General features: G+C 42.6%; 1 protein-coding gene across 3 annotated transcripts in view; it reads left to right on the plus strand.

The window, feature by feature from the left end:
• The window catches only part of LOC138964089 (ankyrin repeat domain-containing protein 26-like), a 609546-nt gene that overhangs the window by 29273 nt on the left and 561282 nt on the right, over positions 1-18991 (plus strand). For all 3 annotated transcript variants that reach the window (XM_070335976.1, XM_070335974.1, XM_070335975.1), the window contains exon 5: positions 9272-9366. In XM_070335976.1, the coding sequence (XP_070192077.1) occupies positions 9272-9366 (95 nt within the window). The remainder of the gene's footprint in view (positions 1-9271; positions 9367-18991) is intronic.

Below are 18991 nucleotides of genomic sequence, written 5' to 3' on the forward strand. Positions count from 1 at the left end.
TTTTGCTTAATGATTGTTCAACATGGAGAATTCAAGGTTGATCCTTGAGAAATGTGAAGGTCATAGCAGGGTCTCGTGTGGGTAAAAAAAAAAGGAAATTGTATTGAACTTCAATTTATATAAAACCAAAGTCTGGTTGATCTGTTTTAAGATTTAAGGTCAAATCTGTTATTTAAGGTCAAATCAAATAGAAATGTGTTGATGCTTAAATCTTTGAAACTTCCAACAGGTTTGAGGTTTGACAACTTCTGGACTTTGAAATCTGGTATGGTTGATCCTGGTAATATTAATTGGTCAAAACATCAAGATCAACTATTATAAAATAAGCACTTTCACCAATGTCAAGTGAGCAATAGCAGCAAACGTAAGTCTTATAAAGATTATCACTTTTTGTGTGACCTCAACTTGACCCCTCTGAATGCTCTCAATCATGGAAATTGACCACACTTTGATTATAACCAAACAACATCAAAACTTTGGAATGTGTGAAGTTTCAAAGGTGTTGCTTAAAAGGCGTTCGTGAAAATGACAATTGTATGTGTCTGACTTCAATGCGACCCCGCTGCGACCTTGACGTTTGATTTTATCAACCAGACTTTCATCATGTGTGAATGACTTTAAACACTATAAAACTAGTTGAAGAAATTGACAATTTTTCAAAGTTTAAGCCAGATGGCACTGCTGTGACCTTGAAATTTGACAAACATTAACCAGGCGGTCACCTTTTTTAGAAAATATCCTTAAAGGATCTTTAACCTAACCGTGACCTTGGAATTTGATGAGGTTTAATTTAACTTGCGTAGTGTGCCAAGTTTCAAGGCCCTAGCTTCAAAAACATATGAGAAAACCTCATTGAAAAATGTATATGTTTGACCTCAACGCGACCCTGCTGTGACCTTGACTTTTTCAACCAGACTTTAATCGTGTGTGAACATTATACACTAGAACTGTGTGTATTTTCAAAGCTCGTGCTATAAACGCGCTGAATAAATTGAAAATATTCCACATTTGGACCAGATGTGACCCCGCTGTGACCTTGAACTTTGACAAAGATTAACCAGCAGGTCACTTTTAATGAGGTTTTATAAAATGCTGAAAGTATGTGAAGTATGTAAAGTCTAACTGATCTAGTATTAAAACATGTAAGACGTGACAACGACAATTTTCCAGTTTGCAAAGGAAATTTAACCTCGCTGTGACCTTGAAATTCAATGTTGTTTAATGTGATGTGCACCATACCTGGAGGTCATTATACTTTGGTTGTGTGCCAAGTTTCATAGCCCTAGCTTTAAAAACGTGCGAGATAACCATAATGCTATGACTCAGTGCCGTTTTGAATGATATAACGAACAAAATTATCGTTATTTGTAAAATCATTTGGGTAAATTTATCTTTTCTTTTCGTAATTGGGTTCCAGCATCTGTTGTCTTAACAAAAATCACAATATCAGTCGTGTTTGTCAACTTTTATTTTTTAGCCCCTTTGTCCGCTTTTCGTGCGCACCTTTTGGCACTTAGTCATATATAAATATATATATAAAATGACGTCAAGAGCGAGAATGCATAGAAATTATACATGAGCAAGGGAGATCATCCTTTACTCTGTGTGTGTCTCCACCGCCTACATTCCAACTAGTGGAATTTTGAAAGCAGGGAGCACACTAGAGGTAATGGAAGAGGTGGGGGGTGGGGGTAAGAATTAGATCTAGAAAGAACTCTTCACAGACAGCCTACTGGAGAATCAAACCCTTTCGGAGCCGATTGCAACACTGAACAAGAATAACCCAAGGAGAGTTCCACAACCTCAATGGATTGGGAATTCCTCGTAAGTGCATTTAAGGGCATTCTCATAGAGTGCTGAACCTGAAAAGGTCCGTTTTTGTTTAGCCAAGACTGCTACCGGTTTCGAGCTGAGAAGCTCTCATCAGGCAGTCTCTTGGCATAAAACAGAGAAGAACTCTCAAACTTCTATGCAAAAGAGAAAACCACATTTCTGCGGTAGGCCCTCTGCATAGACGAGAATCCTTCTTTGATTCCCATGCAACTGTCAGTGAAGAGTAAGAAAAAGAAATTTGAAGTATCATCAGCTGCTCTTGGTTGTTGAAGCAACAAAATAGAAAGTTATAATGAGAGCGCTGCTAAAAATGCCAAAATGTGCACTCGATCGCTTGTACTTTTAAAGAAAAGTTAAATATAAAATGACGTCAAGAGCGAGAATGCATAGAAATTATACATGAGCAAGGGAGATCATCCTTTACTCTGTGTGTGTCTCCACCGCCTACATTCCAACTAGTGGAATTTTGAAAGCAGGGAGCACACTAGAGGTAATGGAAGAGGTGGGGGGTGGGGGTAATATATATATTGTAATTTTGTTTTAACACAAAAAACGGGAATCATGAGGATGTTGCTCTTCTCTAGTGCTTTTTTTCTTTTTCTTTCTCCATTTTCATGTTCTGCATTCATTTTTGACTCGCCTGAATAATCAGGAAATCTGCAGTGTTCATCTGTATGGATGTCAAACAGGCTCCATCTGTGAACAAAAATAATTAACTAAATTAAAGCTGTAAAATTTCACACACTTACAGGGTTTGTTGACCTCGAGACATGTCGCGAGTCTGGAAGGTTACATGAGAGCCATTTAGCGCTTAAACTTAAATGTTCACTTTGACACTGAAATGGTCTTCTCTCGGAAGTTATTACAGTTGAGTCACTCACACTTGGTACATTATTAAGCTTTCATGATCCTTTTTTCAGAGTTGCCAACTGCTTCGATTTCAGCGTTGCATGCTACGATTTTTGCAGCAATTGCTACGCTAAGCCCAAAACTGCTACGCTCAAACAAAAATGTACAAGTATGCAAAATTTCCACTCACCACTCGACTATTAGCAGCAGGTAGTAAAAACTGCGCTTGTGATGAAAACGTCTGATCCAATCGGGGGACGATTTTGTCGAACATCCAATCAAGAACGTCGTTTCTCCTTATCGCGTTGTAGTCTTGGTTAACTTAGAAAACGTTCATAGGTGTGGGTAACCGAGACACTGTCTCCCACTTGCCGCCATGCCGCTCATGCCGAAGCATCGACATGTCGCGATGTCTGATTGTGAACAAAAGCAAACCTGCGGTTGTGCGATTCAAAGTCAATATAATTGCTACTCTAAAAACTACAGCATTTTGAACAATGGCTGTTCACAGCGCACTTGTTTAAACGCACACAACAATTCTTGGAAAATGCTTTTTCAAGAGCTATTGATCAGTTAAGCGTGTCGGCAGTGAGCTTTGCTAGGCGAAGGCCGACATTTGCGCTCAGTGCTCTGAACGAGTCAACTTCTTAAAAACTACTTTCGCGTTGAAATCCTCATACCACCCATGTCTGATAAAACTTGTTACAACGCGATACAACTACACCAGATTACTACACTACTCGTCATAAAAAAACTGTACAGATGCGTTTGAGGGCAGATCTTTCTGATGAGGCCGTTTATCGTAAAACCAATTATATGACTGAAAAGGCAGTTTATTCCCCAAACTTATTCAGAAAACAGATTGAGTTTACATGACGTAGTGTCGATACAGTGGAACCTGACTGTTCAGAGGAACTGGCGATAGGTATAAACCGTCGTCTGCTACGAGAACCACAACATTGCGTGACCCTGCTTCCGGGCTTTTCTTTTTTCAAACTTTCAAAACTTCGAATTGTACTGATCTTGTCTTGATGAAAAAAGAATTCTTTTATGATTTAAGAATGTTTGTGTAACAAGCTGTCATTTTATTATTTAGATTTAAAAAAGTTAGATCTAGCGCCCAAACGCACCACAGTCCGATTGTCTCTGCCACTCTCTCCGCAAAATTAATTCTTTGAAAATTGCTCGCTCTTTACGTAGGGCACCTAGGATGTTCCCGTTTGGTGAGCGTTCAAATGGAAGGGTGTTTGTACTGTGTGTAAAAGCCTGACAGTATCTGTGATGGTTAACGGGAGGTTTACTGTGCCTTTAACGCAGGAACCTTGATTTTGCGAATTTGATTTTGGGGGGTGTCTGTGTTGTAGGTTCCACTGTATCGACGCTACGTCATGTAAACTCAATCTGTTTTCTGATTAAGTTAGGGGAATAAACTGCCTTTCCAGTCATATAATTGGTTTTACGATAAACGGCCTCATCAGAAAGATCTGCCCTCAAACGCATCTGTACAGTTTTTTATGACGAGTAGTGTAGTAATCTGGTGTAGTTGTATCAGGCAGAAAAGCGCACCCCACTCGCTGGCCCCACCAACAGCGTGTCAATTACATGTGCGTGCGTGCTACAGTCAAAGCATGTTTTAATACTCCGCAGCATTGTGTAGTGCAGGGGAAGGCACTCGAGACACCAACACTGTTATCTGCAACTGTCCGTAATACAAAAGCTTGCTTCGCTGTTCAGGAAGCGGCGACGATACTGAACCCCTACCCAGAAGAAGACAAAGTTGTCAGCGTTGTTAATTTTCTTTTGCTTACACATACAAATATGCATGGATCACAGAATACAGGCAAGATCATTCACCGTACAGCTCAGCAGAATCCAGATATTTCCGTAAATACTCAGAAATTGGTAGGGTTGTCCGTTTCATCGATCGCAAAACTGATTCGTTACCCCCCTTAAATTTTGATTCTTGGTACTTGTATGAACTCTTGGGACTTTCAATTTATTGGGTTGCAACAATTGAAATGGTCCACGATCTTGAAATCCAAAACAAATATGTCCAAAAAGTTCCATTCACAGTTGTTCAGACCTGTTTACCAGTACGATTTGTGCGTATTTTGTACGCCAAATTATTATCGGTACACAAATACGCGACACACGCACAAAATACGCCTAAGAAAAAGTCTAGAATACGTTTTCCGGTGTTGGTGTGCTGATTACGGAATGGTACAACTGATACCGGTTTCGGTCAAAGGGAGATAAGCATGACAGCGAGTCTTCACTGAGCTGTGGAAACCTTGTTCAGTTGTTGGCACGTGCGATCGTCTGGACAATCGTGGCAAAATGAAGCGGGAAAATGTGCCAGTTTCGGATGACTGCACCAAGTGTAAACAGCAGAAGCAGCAGATTTTCTTGGAGAAATATAAGAAAGAGCCAGGAATTGTGGAGTCTACTGTGGGAAAAAGTCATGCACACTGCAAGTATTGTAAATCAGATTTCTCCGTTGCCCATGCTGAAAAATATGACATCGAACGACACTGCAGTTCCAAAACTCACCTGGACAAGGTTGCTGCAAAGAAATCCGCTGAAAGCTGTCAAGGAATTATGAAGTTCATTCCCGCAAAGCAAATCCTGCCAGAAGAAAAGGCTGTAGTCCGCGCTGAAGCAATGTTTTCTGAGATGATTGTAAAAATGAACTTGCAACTGTCAACCGCAGATGTTATTTCACGAACTTCATCTTTTCATTATCAATCTGTTTGGAAGACACTGGTTATAATGCTATAAACTGACAGGTAAATAAAATTGTTTTATTCCTGTTGTATTGGAAGGAGTTAAATTCTGAAGGTGTTCACAAGACATGCTATTCTTACACAAACACGTTTGCACCCACGCGTACATTTTCCCTAGCCCATATGGCTTTGCTTGCAAAGTACCAGGGATGTTGCTACAAATGTGTGCTAATGGGACAAATGTCCTTACTTAATCAGCATGAATAGGACATTTGACCGGCTAAACAAATTTCAACAGGACATTTCAGGTGACCTACATCGTGGTCGTACACATTATCATCTGCTATTAACTGTTCTCTCTTTATGTCGTCTTTTCTTCTCTTTTTCTCTTATTTGAAATGGCTTTGTTCCATATGATTACTTAAAAATAAACAACTGTACTGAAACCTCCAAAACATCTGATCTTTAAGGCAAGAAATTACTCCATCTGTACCAGTGGGCTACATAAAGACTGGATGTAATGAACTTTTAGATACCGATGCCCTGGAACAGTTGCTAAATCAGATGTCTTTCTCTCTCTCTCACTGTCTAACTAGCGTGTGTGTGTCAGTTTGGTTTGTTGCTGTGTCTGGTGGTTGTGTTGTGAATTACACATGTTGCAGAATGATCTTGAGTACATCTATTGACCGATGCAAGCAAAATTTGATCGGACACAGTCTGCTTTCTGCAAAGTATTATAGGACATCTGACCGAGACCTTACGATATCGGACATGTGAGGCAGTTAATCGGTCTATGATCGATGTCCGACGCCTAACGACATCCCTGAAGTACACCAACTTTTTGAAAAATACACTCAACTTTTTGGGAAAGTACTCTTGCCTCGGGTTTAGGGTAAACAGGTCTGGTTGTTACTACAATTTTACCACTTTTAGATGAGAAAATGTGTGCACCTTTGAGTTCTACATTCCCACTTTCATTTGTGATCAACGGTTTCTATATATCTAGCCTCACATAACATGTGTATCGACATTTTCCTAATCCCACTAAAACGAGATTCACCTGACCCCATGTTTTTGCGATTTTTGTATCAGAGAAATAGAATTATCTTTTTTTGCCTTGATGCAGAGTATCATCAGGCTTTGATGTCATTGTTTGATTTGGTCACAGCTTTGTGTCTGCCTCTGGGGTCTTTTCATCTTGGCTAGACTATTGGTGATGACATGTTATGATGTCATTGTGCCATAAATGAGGTCATGCAAGTGTACACATACTTTGTCTTGGCCAGCCAAAAATCAATTTGGTCAAGAAAATTAGTAATTATTATGTAGAGGTTACATGCCTCGTCTCAGTGATTATTAAAAATAATGGTCGAAGTTGGCGGATCATGAAAAATGCGAGCTTCAGCGAGCTTTTTCATGACCGCGAACTGAGACCATTATTTTTAATAATCACTGAGACGAGGTGTGTAACCTCTTTATTCCTCCTTTCTTCAGTTATTCAAAGAAAACAGGAGTTTTTGTGCGAAAGTTTGATCGAATTCGAATCACTCAACCAGTCAACCTGCGCAGGCGATCGATTAATGCGCGGTTGTATAGTTCCGTGCAAATCATTTATTCTGTTAACACTTCTTGTCAGTTTCCTTGTTTTGGACTAAAATCAAGCACACAGATATGCTGTTATTCTGCTGTGGCGGTAAAGGCAGATATTGTGTGTTCTGTTTATGTTTTAGTATCGCTTAGGATAATGTTCTTCCATCAAATGGGACTAGCAGACGAACTTTTGCACCCGTGTTCCAACGTTAATTACTGTATGAAGTTCAGTTTTCTGGGGAAAATAGTGTATGAAACCGCTTTATGTTGTTTAAATTGATGAGATGTGTGCATTTGGTTGCGTGTGATCTGTCTATAAAATGAAATATTGTTGAAAACTGACCGTCGGATTGCAGTCAGTGTTGTCGAAGAAAGTGAGTGAAAAGAAGGGGAACTATTGTCGCTAGACAAAGTATGAGTTACTTGCCTTGGGAATTTGCTTGTGATGAACGTTTGTGCACGGCAGATCTAGATTCAGAAAACAACCGAACTCATGGATTTTATATGGAGATTCATGTGTTCAGGCATGTAGTTGTTAATTTAAATGCGGTATGTTTGTATTGTTTGCTCCAGAGATGTATACTTCGTACGTATAGAGCGTTCAGAACTTTTCAGTCGCAAAAGTAGTACCAAAACAGAACAGCTTCTCAACCCATTGCACTATCGAGGATTCAGGCTGTTGCTGGCTCGTTATTGGTTTGGTTGCTGGGTCATTATCGAAAAATAACTAGCTCTACAAGTTTACAGAGGTAAAGAAGCAGAGGGGGGAATAATGTTCTTTAATGGAAGGGCGCTGGTTCTGTGCGACGCTTTGTTTTTGAGATAGGTGTGACTGACGAAGAACAGGACGTCACATTCCAAATAAGCACGACTATGTTGCAGGTGGAAGCCGCTGAGATTGCATTACTTTGGGAGGTTTGCGCAAAAATAGATATTACACGATTTGCACGAAACAGTTGAGAAGCAGACGATCTCTGAGATCTCTGTTCGTCTTGTGATAACGTTATTTTGTATGATAACGATTCACTTGCAAACTAAAGTATACAATTTGGTGTGTCAGTGGTAAATGTAAATAGAAATGTGTAATACAGACAAAGCAAACAAATAAACGTGTTTTTCTCTTGAAAATGTTGCGTTGTGCGGGTGTTTGGGTGGCCACGTGATGTACACAAAGCAAAGTGCGGGACGGACTCTGCTCTGTGCTGTAACACTGGCAAGTTCAAAACACAAGAAAAACGATTTCGTTATGCGGGCAGCCACGGGGGATGTATGTATTTTTTCAAATGGTTGTAAAATAAGTCTTGTATTTATCACTGTACTCAGGCCCTGTTATTTTTTTCGTCAACCGTTATTTCTTGTGAGCGACGCAGCATTATTGTAAAAAGAAAAAAAATCTTTTTTTCTCTCAAAATTTGGAGGTGTTGAGCATGACACCAGTGATGGTGGTGGGAAGGGGCTTGGGAGGGGGAGGGGGAGGGGTGGGGTGGAAGTTTCTGGCAAATTTGAAGAATCTGGGGAATCCACTGTATCTTACTCTTAATGCATGTGGTACGGTTTGCTCGAATGTGGTTTGGTAATACCTGTGGTATGGTAATTAATTAAATCAGGGCGCTGCTTTTCTCGGTTGTTGGATCCAAAAAGAAGTGTAGAAGCGCTGCCTTACAGCGAGACAACTAGCGCCCTTTATGAGGCGGCTGCTTAGTAACAAGCATCATGTATGCAAACAAGGGAAATAACTCAATGGAACTGGAAGTAACCCAACCCAAAAGTCACAAAGAATGCTCTTTCTTTGTCTATTTTACGACATTTAATTAAGCTTTTAAAACACTTCCTTTTTCAATGTGAAGGCAGTCTTCCTTGTAGGTTAACTATGTTTTCTTATCTAGCTGCATAACTTACATGTGATTTTCTGACGCAGAGAAGGACATTACAAATGTTGCTTTGGTGTCTAGTTGGAGAAAGACTTTTTTGAACAAAAGTGTCATAAAAACACAAACAAATTTCTTCTTGCTTCATGGGCTGAAACTCCCGCGCTTTATTTGTGTATGACCGTTTTTTCCCTGCCATTTAGGCCGCTTTCAGGCTTGGTATTTTCATGTTTCGAAAAACCCACCAAACTCTGAAGAAATTTGTTTAATTATTAACTTATGGTTTACTTTGGACTGCAGTGTCAGGCAAAACCATAAATGGAAAATAAAAATAAAGGTTTGCACTTTTTGAAAAGGAATTTTGAACATTATTGAGGCAAGGATTAGTATACAAGTACTGTTTTCCAGGACACCATTAATGTATGCATGCCAGGATGGGTCAGTCAACTTGGTGAAACTCTTCTTGGAGCATGGTGCCAGCACAGTTCACAAAGATGCCAAAGGTAAGAGCTTAAGCATATCAAATGTACAGGTAAACAGGTGTATATGTCCATGCTTTTATCAAAGCATGCTTTTACAAGTTTTAGTTAAATGGTATGGACTGAAGGGCAAAGAAATGAATGTTGGCAGCTATGAGGCGTAGTATTGGCTTAACCAATTTACAAGAAGTTTTTTTTATCCCCGAGTACGCTAGTACAAGGGCTCAGCAGACTTTAATTGTGTGTCTGTGTGTCTGTCTGTCTGTCTTTCTCCACTTAACAGCTTATTGCTGGGAAACTACTGGGCGCAGTTCGTTCAAAAGTTGATACACTAACTTGATAATAGGTCCGATTGATCGTATTAAAACTTCATAATGTTACCTGGGACCTAAATGCGAAATAAACCACAAAAAACCGACTTGGCGGTGGGAGGAATTCGCGGAGCCACAGCCAGCCTGATAGAACAGCCGAACTCGTCACACATTGACGAGAAATATAGCGTCATAAAAAGATTACGTCACGGTCAAAAGTCTTTGACGTCTTTTTCTCTCGCGCGGTGTGTGTGTGTGTTCATTTTGTGCACATGTGTTAGTGTTACTGTTTGTGTGTGTGTGTGTGTGTGTGTGTGTGTGTGTATGCGTGTGTGTGTGTGTGTGTTTGTGTGTGTGTGTGTGTGTGTGTGTGTGTGTGTGTGTGTGTTTTTTTGTGTGTGTGTGTGTGTGTGCGCGTGCATGAGTTTGTACTCGTGTGTGTGTGTGTGTGTGTGTGTGTGTGTGTGTGTGTGTGTGTGTGTGTATGTGTGTGTGTGTAAGAAAGAGAGAGAGAGAGGAAGAGAGAGAGGGAGTGAGGGAGAGAGAGTGTGTGTGTGTGTGTGAATGTGTGTGTGCATTTTCACTGTGATCAAATAAAAGAGAAAGGCCAGTCACCACGCACATCCTCGGCTCGCATGCAATGTATTTATATAGCAAAGGGAATGCCTGTAATTCACACAGATCAATCACTTGGTCTTAAACGTGCACAAGACAAAAACGTTCATACTGGGGGAGCGAGCCAGTCTGAAGAGTACTCGGGTCCAGCGCGAGCGTTCTTTATTACCTAGCAAGGTTATCTCTGGTTTTGAACAAGGCAGATATATTGCTTACAGTAATGAGCAGTTGAATGTATTTAGCACATGAGAGTATTATTGTCAGTGCTGTTAGGCATTGTGAGGAGCATACAAACATGCAGAAGTTCAAACATGTCCAGTAGATGATTTTATGTATCGATTGAACACTGGATTTTCTTTCTTTACCCCCTGCGGGTTAGGGGGAAGAATTTACCCGATGCTCCCCAGCATGTCGTAAGAGGCGACTAACGGATTCTGTTTCTCTTTTTACCCTTGTTAAGTGTTTCTTGTATATATATAGTCAATTTTTGTAAAGATTTTAGTCAAGCAGTATGTAAGAAATGTTAAGTCTTTTGTACTGGAAACTTGCATTCTCCCAGTAAGGTAATACATTGTACTACGTTGCAAGCCCCTGGAGCAAATGTTTGATTAGTGCTTTTGTGAACAAGAAACAATTGACAAGTGGCTCTATCCCATCTCCCCCCTTTCCCCGTCGCGATATAACCTTCGTGGTTGAAAACGACGTTAAACACCAAATAAAGAAAGAAAGAATTTTCTTTCTTTGAGCCATGTGACGTCAGAGGCCAACATAACTACATATTTAGGCGGCCAGCCGAGACTACAAAATAGTGCATGTTTGTGCGCGTTGAATCATAAACACTAAAAGGAATTCTGACCAGAATCGATCAATACATAAATGTTATTTGTATTTTTGACCAAAATATGACATATTACACAAATTTCGACAGTCATTGTTCACACTGACTGTCTCGATCTGTGTAAAATGTCATATTGTGGTCAAAAATACAAATAACGTATATTAAATTCGCTACCCCACAGAAATTTTATTTAGCCCAAATCTTGTTGAAATGTTTTCTTCTGAGAAAGATGTTGGTTGTCCTTTGGGTCCGAAGAAGACTTTTGTGTTCTGCAGCTTATCTGTGCACTCGGAGGTGGCTCTTCAAGCCTAGTCTGGAGTCTGGAACAGTGGGGGCACTGGAAGTCAGTTGTGGTTACTGCTTGTGTTGCGCTGTGGCATTGTTTTCTCACAGCAACAAGTCTTTGACAGCGGGCCTCTTCAAAGTCTGCAGAGGCTTGTTGTACTAGGGCTCTCCAACGTGATCAGTCCTTAGCATACCCCTCCAGCTCCTTTGGCTTGATATTGCACCACTGGAGATTTGCTTTGACAGTCTTTGTACCGTTTCTTTGGTCGGCGTTGCTGTCTTTTCCAACATGAAAGTTCTCTGTACAGAAGGTGCCTAGGCATGTGGTGCTTCTCCATGCGGATGACATGCCCCACCCATCGGAGCTGGGTCTTGATGACCACAGACTCGATGCTGATGGAGTTAGCACCCTCCAGCCCTTCAGTGGTGGTGATCCCGTCCTGCCACTGGATTCCAAGTATGAAACGAAGGGCTTGCATGTGAAAGTGTTCCAGCTTCTTGACATGCCTGCGATATTATGTCCACGTTTCGCATCCATACAGGAGAGAGGGGAGGACAACTGCATTGTACACTTTCAGCTTGGTAGAAAGGCGAACGTTGTGTTGGTTGAGTACTCTGTTTTGAAGCCTCCCCAATGCCTGGCTTGCTTTGCTAATTTGAGCATCAATTTCTCTGTCTGGGGAGCCATCACTGAGAACCATCTATGGTGACAATTGGTGCTGGGAGGTTGTGGTTTGGTGCAGGTTGATTAAGCACTTCGGTCAGGCCAAACAGCTTTGAAGCCTCTGAGAAGCGGTCAAGCATCAACTGCAAGTCTGACTCCTCATGAGCCATAACAGAATACACAGTCGTCTGCGAAGAGGGCTTCCTGGAGGAGATCTTGGAGACTCTTTGTTTTGGCAGTGAGACAACAAAGGTCGAAGAGGGAGCCATCCAGGCGGTATCGGATGTACACCCCTTTTTCCAGTCGCTGGACTGCATGTAACAGCATGCACGTGAAGAAGATGTTAAAGGGGACTAGAGCTAGGACACAGCCCTTTTTCACACCATTGCTGATCTTGAAAGGGTCTGTCACATCCCCACTGGTAAGGACCTGGCCGGTCATGCCTTCATGAAAGAGCTGGATGATCTTCACAAATTTCCTTGGGCATCTGATGTCCAGAGAGCCGTCCTGTTGACTGAGTCTAAGGCTTTATTCAGGTCGATGAAGACAGTAGAGAGGCATGTTTTGCTCAGCACACTTTTCTTGTATTTACTTACTTACTTACAGGAGGCCCAGATGTTCTTCAACATGGCCTTGCCAGTCCTGGCAATGACGTCTCTGTCAGTGCCCCCTTGTCTATCGATCACACTTACCAGGTACACAAAGGATTCGACCTCTCTGATTGGCTCTCCACCTACTGTAACAGGAGTGTTGGCAGTGGTGTTGATCTTCATGAGTTCCGTTTTTCTCTTGTTGATCCTGAGCCCTAGCTGTCCTAGCTGATGTTGCCAGGCGAGTGGTCTTGTCTTGCATCTGGTTGTAGTTGTGTGAGAAGAGCGCCAGGTCGTCAGCGAAGTCGAGGTCATCCAGTTGTGTCCAGAGTGTCCTCTGTATACCGTTTTTCCTGCCTGCTGTGGTGGTCTTCATGACCAGGAGGAAGAGGAAAGGCGACAATAGACACCCCTGGCGGACTCAAGTTTTAACTTTGAAACTGTCCGACAACTGGTCTGCTACTCTGCAGTTGTTGTCTTGTTAGGTATACTGGACTAGTTGGATGAGTTTCTCGGGTACTCTGTAGTGCCTCAGCAGCTTCAACAGCGCCGCTCTGTCCACACTGTCAACTTCTCAGAGTCTATGAAGTTAATATAGAGGGGAGAGTTTGACTCCAGTGACTGCTCTATACTGATGCGCAGAAAGGATCTGTGTCACGAATTTATTATTTCATACACCTGTACTGAAACAGAGTTAGGTTGACAAACCCTGCCGAAGCAAGCATAAGTTTCGTGTTCTCCCAAATTCATGTGAATCTTGAATTATGTTGATGCGTGTGTGTGAGCCGTTCCCGTTTTACCTGGCTGTGTCCAGCTTTTAACAAGTCAGTCTGCCAGTCCTACCTGTAGGTGTGTGTGTGTAAGACTGAGAGACGCAGACTCAGACCCTTGGACACAGAACCTTGATAAGCGCACTCATGTTTTATTATTGAATGTGCAGGTCATTCTTTAGGGTATGCTATTGTTTGATAAGGCTATTGTTCATGGAGATGGTCGAGCCAAGATAGGTGAACTCCTCAATGACTTCAAGGGTGTGTTCGCCAATTTGGATGGAGGGAGCCAATGGGTGACGTCTTGAGTGCTGATATTTGTCTTCTTGAGACTGATTGCCAGGCCAAATTCTCTGCAGGCATGCGAAAAGCTGATGAGTCTCTGAAGGGCCTCCTCTGTATGTGTTGCGAGTGCTGCGTCATCTGCAAAAAGCATTTCGCGAACAATAACTGCTGTTACTTTTGTCTTAGCGAGCAGTCGTGCCATGTTGTACTGCTTGCCGTCACTTCTGGAGTGCAAATACATGCCTTCTGTAGTAGAGTTGAAGGCGTGTGATAGAAAGAGGAAGAAGAAGATTTCTAAAAGTGTAAGTGCCATCACACATCCTCGTTTTACCCCATTTTTGATGGGGAAGGGCTCAGAACAGTACATGACTGTACCGTTCATGTTTTTGTGAAAGGAGATTGCCATGCTGCGCAGTTTTGGGGGACAGCCGATCTTCTCCAACAGTTGAAAGAACCCTTTCCTGCTGAACAAGTGGAAGTTCGCCTTCGTCAGGTCGATGAAGGCTAGGTAGAGCAGTCTTCCTTGTTCTCAGCATTTCTCCTGGAGCTGACGTACTGTAAAGCCGCACTGGGACTCGGGGTAGATTCGGTCCGTCATTTTCTGTAGTCTGTTGAGCAAACACCTTCCCCACAATACTCAGCAGTGATATTCCTCTATAATTGTTGCAGTCACTGCGGTCTTCTTTGTTTTTGTATAGGGTGACAATTGTAGCATCCCGTATATCTTGTGGGACTGCACCCTCCTACCAGTAGAGACAAAGCACTTCTTGGAGGGGTGTCAGAAGGGCAGACTTTCTGCACTTGAGCACCTCTACTGGTATGCTGTTGCTGCCTGGTGCGTTTTCGTTGGAGAGTGCGTCGATGGCCTTACTGAGCTCTTCAGCAGTAGGCACAGTGTCCAACTCTTCCATCACGGGCAGGTCTTCGATTGGAACTGAGGGCAGCTTCTGTGACTGTGGTTTCCTTTGCGTACAGTTCTGAGTAGTGCTCCACCCACCTGACCATCTGCTCCTTCTGGTCAACTGTGGTCTCGCCTGTGGTGGATTTCAGGGGGGCAGTTCTCTTCACTGCAGGTCCAACTGCTTTTTTGATGCCGTCGTACATGGCTCTGATGTTTCCACAGTCTGCAGCAGTTTGGATGTTTCTGCAGAAGTCCAGCCAGTAGTCGTTCGCGCAGCGTCTTGAAGCGCGTTGAGCTGTGCTGCGGGTTGCTCGTAGAGCTGATAGATTCTCCTGTCTGGGTGAATTTTTGTAGGCCAGTAAGTGCTTGTCTCTTGACTTAAGTGATTGGTTGCAACTCAGTAAGATTAGCACTGAACCAGTCTTTATGTGATCTTTCTTTCTTGCCAAAGGCTAGCATTGCTGAATTATGAGAGCGTCTCTGATGGAGTGCCATCTGGAGGTCACATCCTGTCCTGCTCGGTTTTATAATAATTCCGCCCCCTTTACCCCTTTCTAGTTTAAACACCCCGATATAAAACGTCTAATTGATGAGAAATTTCCGACTTGCTCTAATAGCCTCCATCGTCTGGTTAAGCCTTTCTAAGAGTCCGTCGCTTTGCGGTAGGCAATGCGTAGTTCTTGTCTTGTCAACGTCCAGTAAGTCACACATACATCCAAACAGTACACTCTCAAATTCCCTCCAATTGGTTGAATTCGCTTCTCTCGACATCCCCTTCCGTCGCAGCAGAGTGGGCGCCCTCCCTGGACTCAATCTCTCTAACGAGATCATGTGTGCCAGGTACCTCACTATGGGCGCGGGACCCTCTCGGGTAATCCGAACACGCCCGTAGCTACCCCCGTTCCTGCTTCCCCTTCCGAGTGAACAGAAACGTCCCCTTGTGGACACGAACCTTTTCCTAGACTCTCCTCTAGAGATTCCCTTGTGCCCTCAAAGTACCCAGGTGGAAGGCAAAATTTGCTAGGTGCCAAAACAAACTCATCCTCGTCCCACGAAGCAGATTTACTCTGAGAGCTTCCCTGACCATCCCGCTTTTCCTTCCCCTGTTTGCTGAGAGCGAGTAACCATATGGAGTCGAATGGGAGGCGACTCCTCCCGTCTTTCATTGTGACCTACTCTACTGCTTGACTAGAAGCTATCATCATTCTCCATTCCGGACGTATCTCATGTAAAGAAAAGTTCGGAACGTAAATTCCCTCGTTCCCGACAGATATCATGGCTCTAGGCACTTCCATTTCCTCCTCCTAGCCTACGTATCGGATCGCTGACCCAGCGTCCTCGGGCTTTTCCAATGTCTTTTCAGGAAACCCGTTATTCTTGAAAGCTACGTATTCCCCGGCTAGCGACACTGCTTCGTCTAGGGTACTGGGGTGTCCGAACTGCACCCTCTCTCTGAGAGCCTCTTCCAACAACCCACCAATAAACTGTTCTATCAGTATGAGTTCCCTTGCCCCAGTTTCCATGTCCCTATAAGCCCTGGTAGCCAAACGACAGAGTGCAAACCCATACTCCTCAACTGTTTCCTGCTTTCTACGTCTTCTGTTGCGAAATTCGCATCTGTACGACATCACTCTCTCTTTAGGACTGAACCTCTTTGCCAGCGCGCTGGTCAACACAACGAAATCTCTCTTTTCTTCCTGTTGCAAATACCCCAACACCTGCTGAGCAGCCCCTCTAAGACTCAACGACAATTGAATCTCCTTTTCTTCTTCTGTCCACTCATTCCACGTTGACACCCCATCGAAATGTTCTAGGTAGTCATTCAAATCAAGTGAGGTACCATCGTACTTATCGGCCTGAATCGATTTCCTGCTGGTATGTTGGTAGGGTTTTTCCCTCTCTATGAATAGACCTGAGCGACGTGTTCCCTCATCTACCCTATGATTGGCTGACCCTTGACCCCGATCTGCATAAGCTTTCACGTGACCGTTCTCGGCCTGTTCGCGCTCAACTTCGTACCCTGAGTCAAAAGACATGTGCGTTTCGCCTTTCTGTTCATTCTCTGGATATTGTAATGGGTACCTATATCTTCGTGGTGTTTCCGACCACCTAGTCTGCCCATCCCGAAGGTAAGTGTTTTCCATTTCCACTTCTTTTTCTTCTCTCCTTGCCATCGAACCCTTAGCCGTAAGAAAACTTGGTGAGAGAGCGCTCACGACTTGCCCTTCCCGCAGTGGGGCACTGCGGTTATGAAATTAAAAGCCCCTCCTGTTTTTGGAACCGCAGGAGCTTTCTAGTTTGCTGTTAGGTAGATTTTTGGTTCCTCTTTCCTGTCATGCTCTCTTTTTCTTCATGAATTCTTTTCTTTTTTTTGCCTTCTTGCTCATTCACCTGTATTTTTTCCAAAAATCTCTTCTCTTGCCGCTTGTCTCGCGATTCATGTATAGTTTAATCTGTTAGTGTTCTGATGTAAGTCCAGCAGTAGATAGGTTAAGCCTATTTTAACATACTGGAAACTGGTAATCTTCCAGTAGGTATTAATTTAGTTTTACTAAAGCCTGCTGGGACACAAGTAATGGGTTAGTGCATTTGTAAACAGGAATCGCTTGACAAGTGGCCCCCTTCATCCCCCCCTTCCTCGTCCTGATATGGCTCTGCGTAGTCGGCTGGACGTTAAGCAACAAATAAACAAACAAAAAAACGACTTGCCCTAGTCTTGACAAAATACCCATCTTTCTTTTGTTCAAAACAATTCAATCTATGCGAAACCTTCGCCGAACTTCCACTAACATGAACTATATCAACTTCATAAATGGGAATGTAACAGAACTTATTTCATAATAAGCCAACACATTTCAAATCCTGTCTGAACCTATGTCATACAAAATAGCAACAATCCCGCTTCAAATCATCGTACACACGTATAGCAACAATGTAGCAAATACAATGAAAAAATGTTTCTTTCTTACCTTGTTTTTCGACGTCCTTCGAAAACAAACACAGTTGGAGGCGTTTCCTCTCTTTTCTTTCTCTTTTCTTTTTTTTTCACTTTTTAAAAAAAATTTTTTAACCATGGTCTGGGCTATCTGGGCTACCGTTAAATTTACTTCAACTAGATCTACTAACTTGTTAAAATCCTGGTGCACGGCACCATTTAATGTGGCAGATTTGATTGAAACCGGGGGCTGCCAGGGGATTGTGCAGGATGTTCCTTAATTTGCTCGTGATGTTGTTTGTCTGACCTCGCGTTGTGTTTTGTTTGAGTGTAAGAATGTTTCCTGTTTCCCTCTTATGTCCCCGATGCAGTAGACTCTAGTATCTAGCTCTCACTCGGCCAACGGCCTCTCTCTTACAATTAAAGTAGCCCACACCGTGGTTGTACAGTTTAAAACATCATTTTTATTCTACAAGTTCATGGAATCAAAGCATAGTCACTCTCACACGCAAACTCGTCTTCTTTCTCTCTTCATCCCTCCACATTTCCGTCTGTCTCAGTACTGTCGCTGACTTTCGTCTAAACAAGGGGGTGATTATCAGGTTCCCGATTGACAAGGAACTTATACATACGTTATAACAGAACTCCCGCTTGACAAGGAGCTATTTAGTGCATGAGAGACTATCAGATTCCTGATTGGCAAGGAATTTATACAAACGTTATAACAGAACTCCCGCTTGACAAGGAGCTATTTAGTGCATGAGGTACTATCAGATTCCCGATTGGCAAGGAATTTATACAAACGTTATAACAGAACTCCCGATTGACAAGGAGCTACTTAGTGTATACTGCAAGGTTCCTAGTTCACAAAGAAAGATTTACAACCAGATCTAATAAAGATATCCTTACGGTTAAAGATGAAGGCCGGCTCCCGATTAACGAAAGAGCTGGGTTATGTATCGTTCCCGGTTAACAAGGAATTAAATTACAATTAAAAGACTTCCGATTAACAAAAAGTCTGGTTAGGGTTAAATGACTCCCGATTAACAAAGAGTCTGGTTAGGGTTAAATGACTCCCGATTAACAAAGAGTGCCGCACCCTCGAAATCCAAAACATTATATAGACCTCAAATCTTTGGACTATTTCGCATAATCATGCGCTACAGTGAACTCTGACCCTGAATCACTAACTTCCGGCAAATAATCCGGTTCTTCCTCGATTTATACTACTCTATTTTCCGCTAACCGTCGTTAAACAACCATGTCCGTCAGTAACTATTATCCTAAAGAAACTTGTCATTTTATCAAACAACTCCCGCACATCGATACTAACAGATTAGCAGCTGGTCGTCTGCGATAAAGTCACGTCTGTTTGACGCGTCTGTCCTAAACCGTTCTAAAAGCTAGCATCGTGCGTCATAAATTACGTCACATAAAAGATGGCGTCAAGTGCAT

This window comes from Littorina saxatilis, linkage group LG4 (genome assembly GCF_037325665.1).
Source record: "Littorina saxatilis isolate snail1 linkage group LG4, US_GU_Lsax_2.0, whole genome shotgun sequence".
Classification (NCBI taxonomy): Eukaryota; Metazoa; Mollusca; class Gastropoda; order Littorinimorpha; family Littorinidae; genus Littorina; species Littorina saxatilis.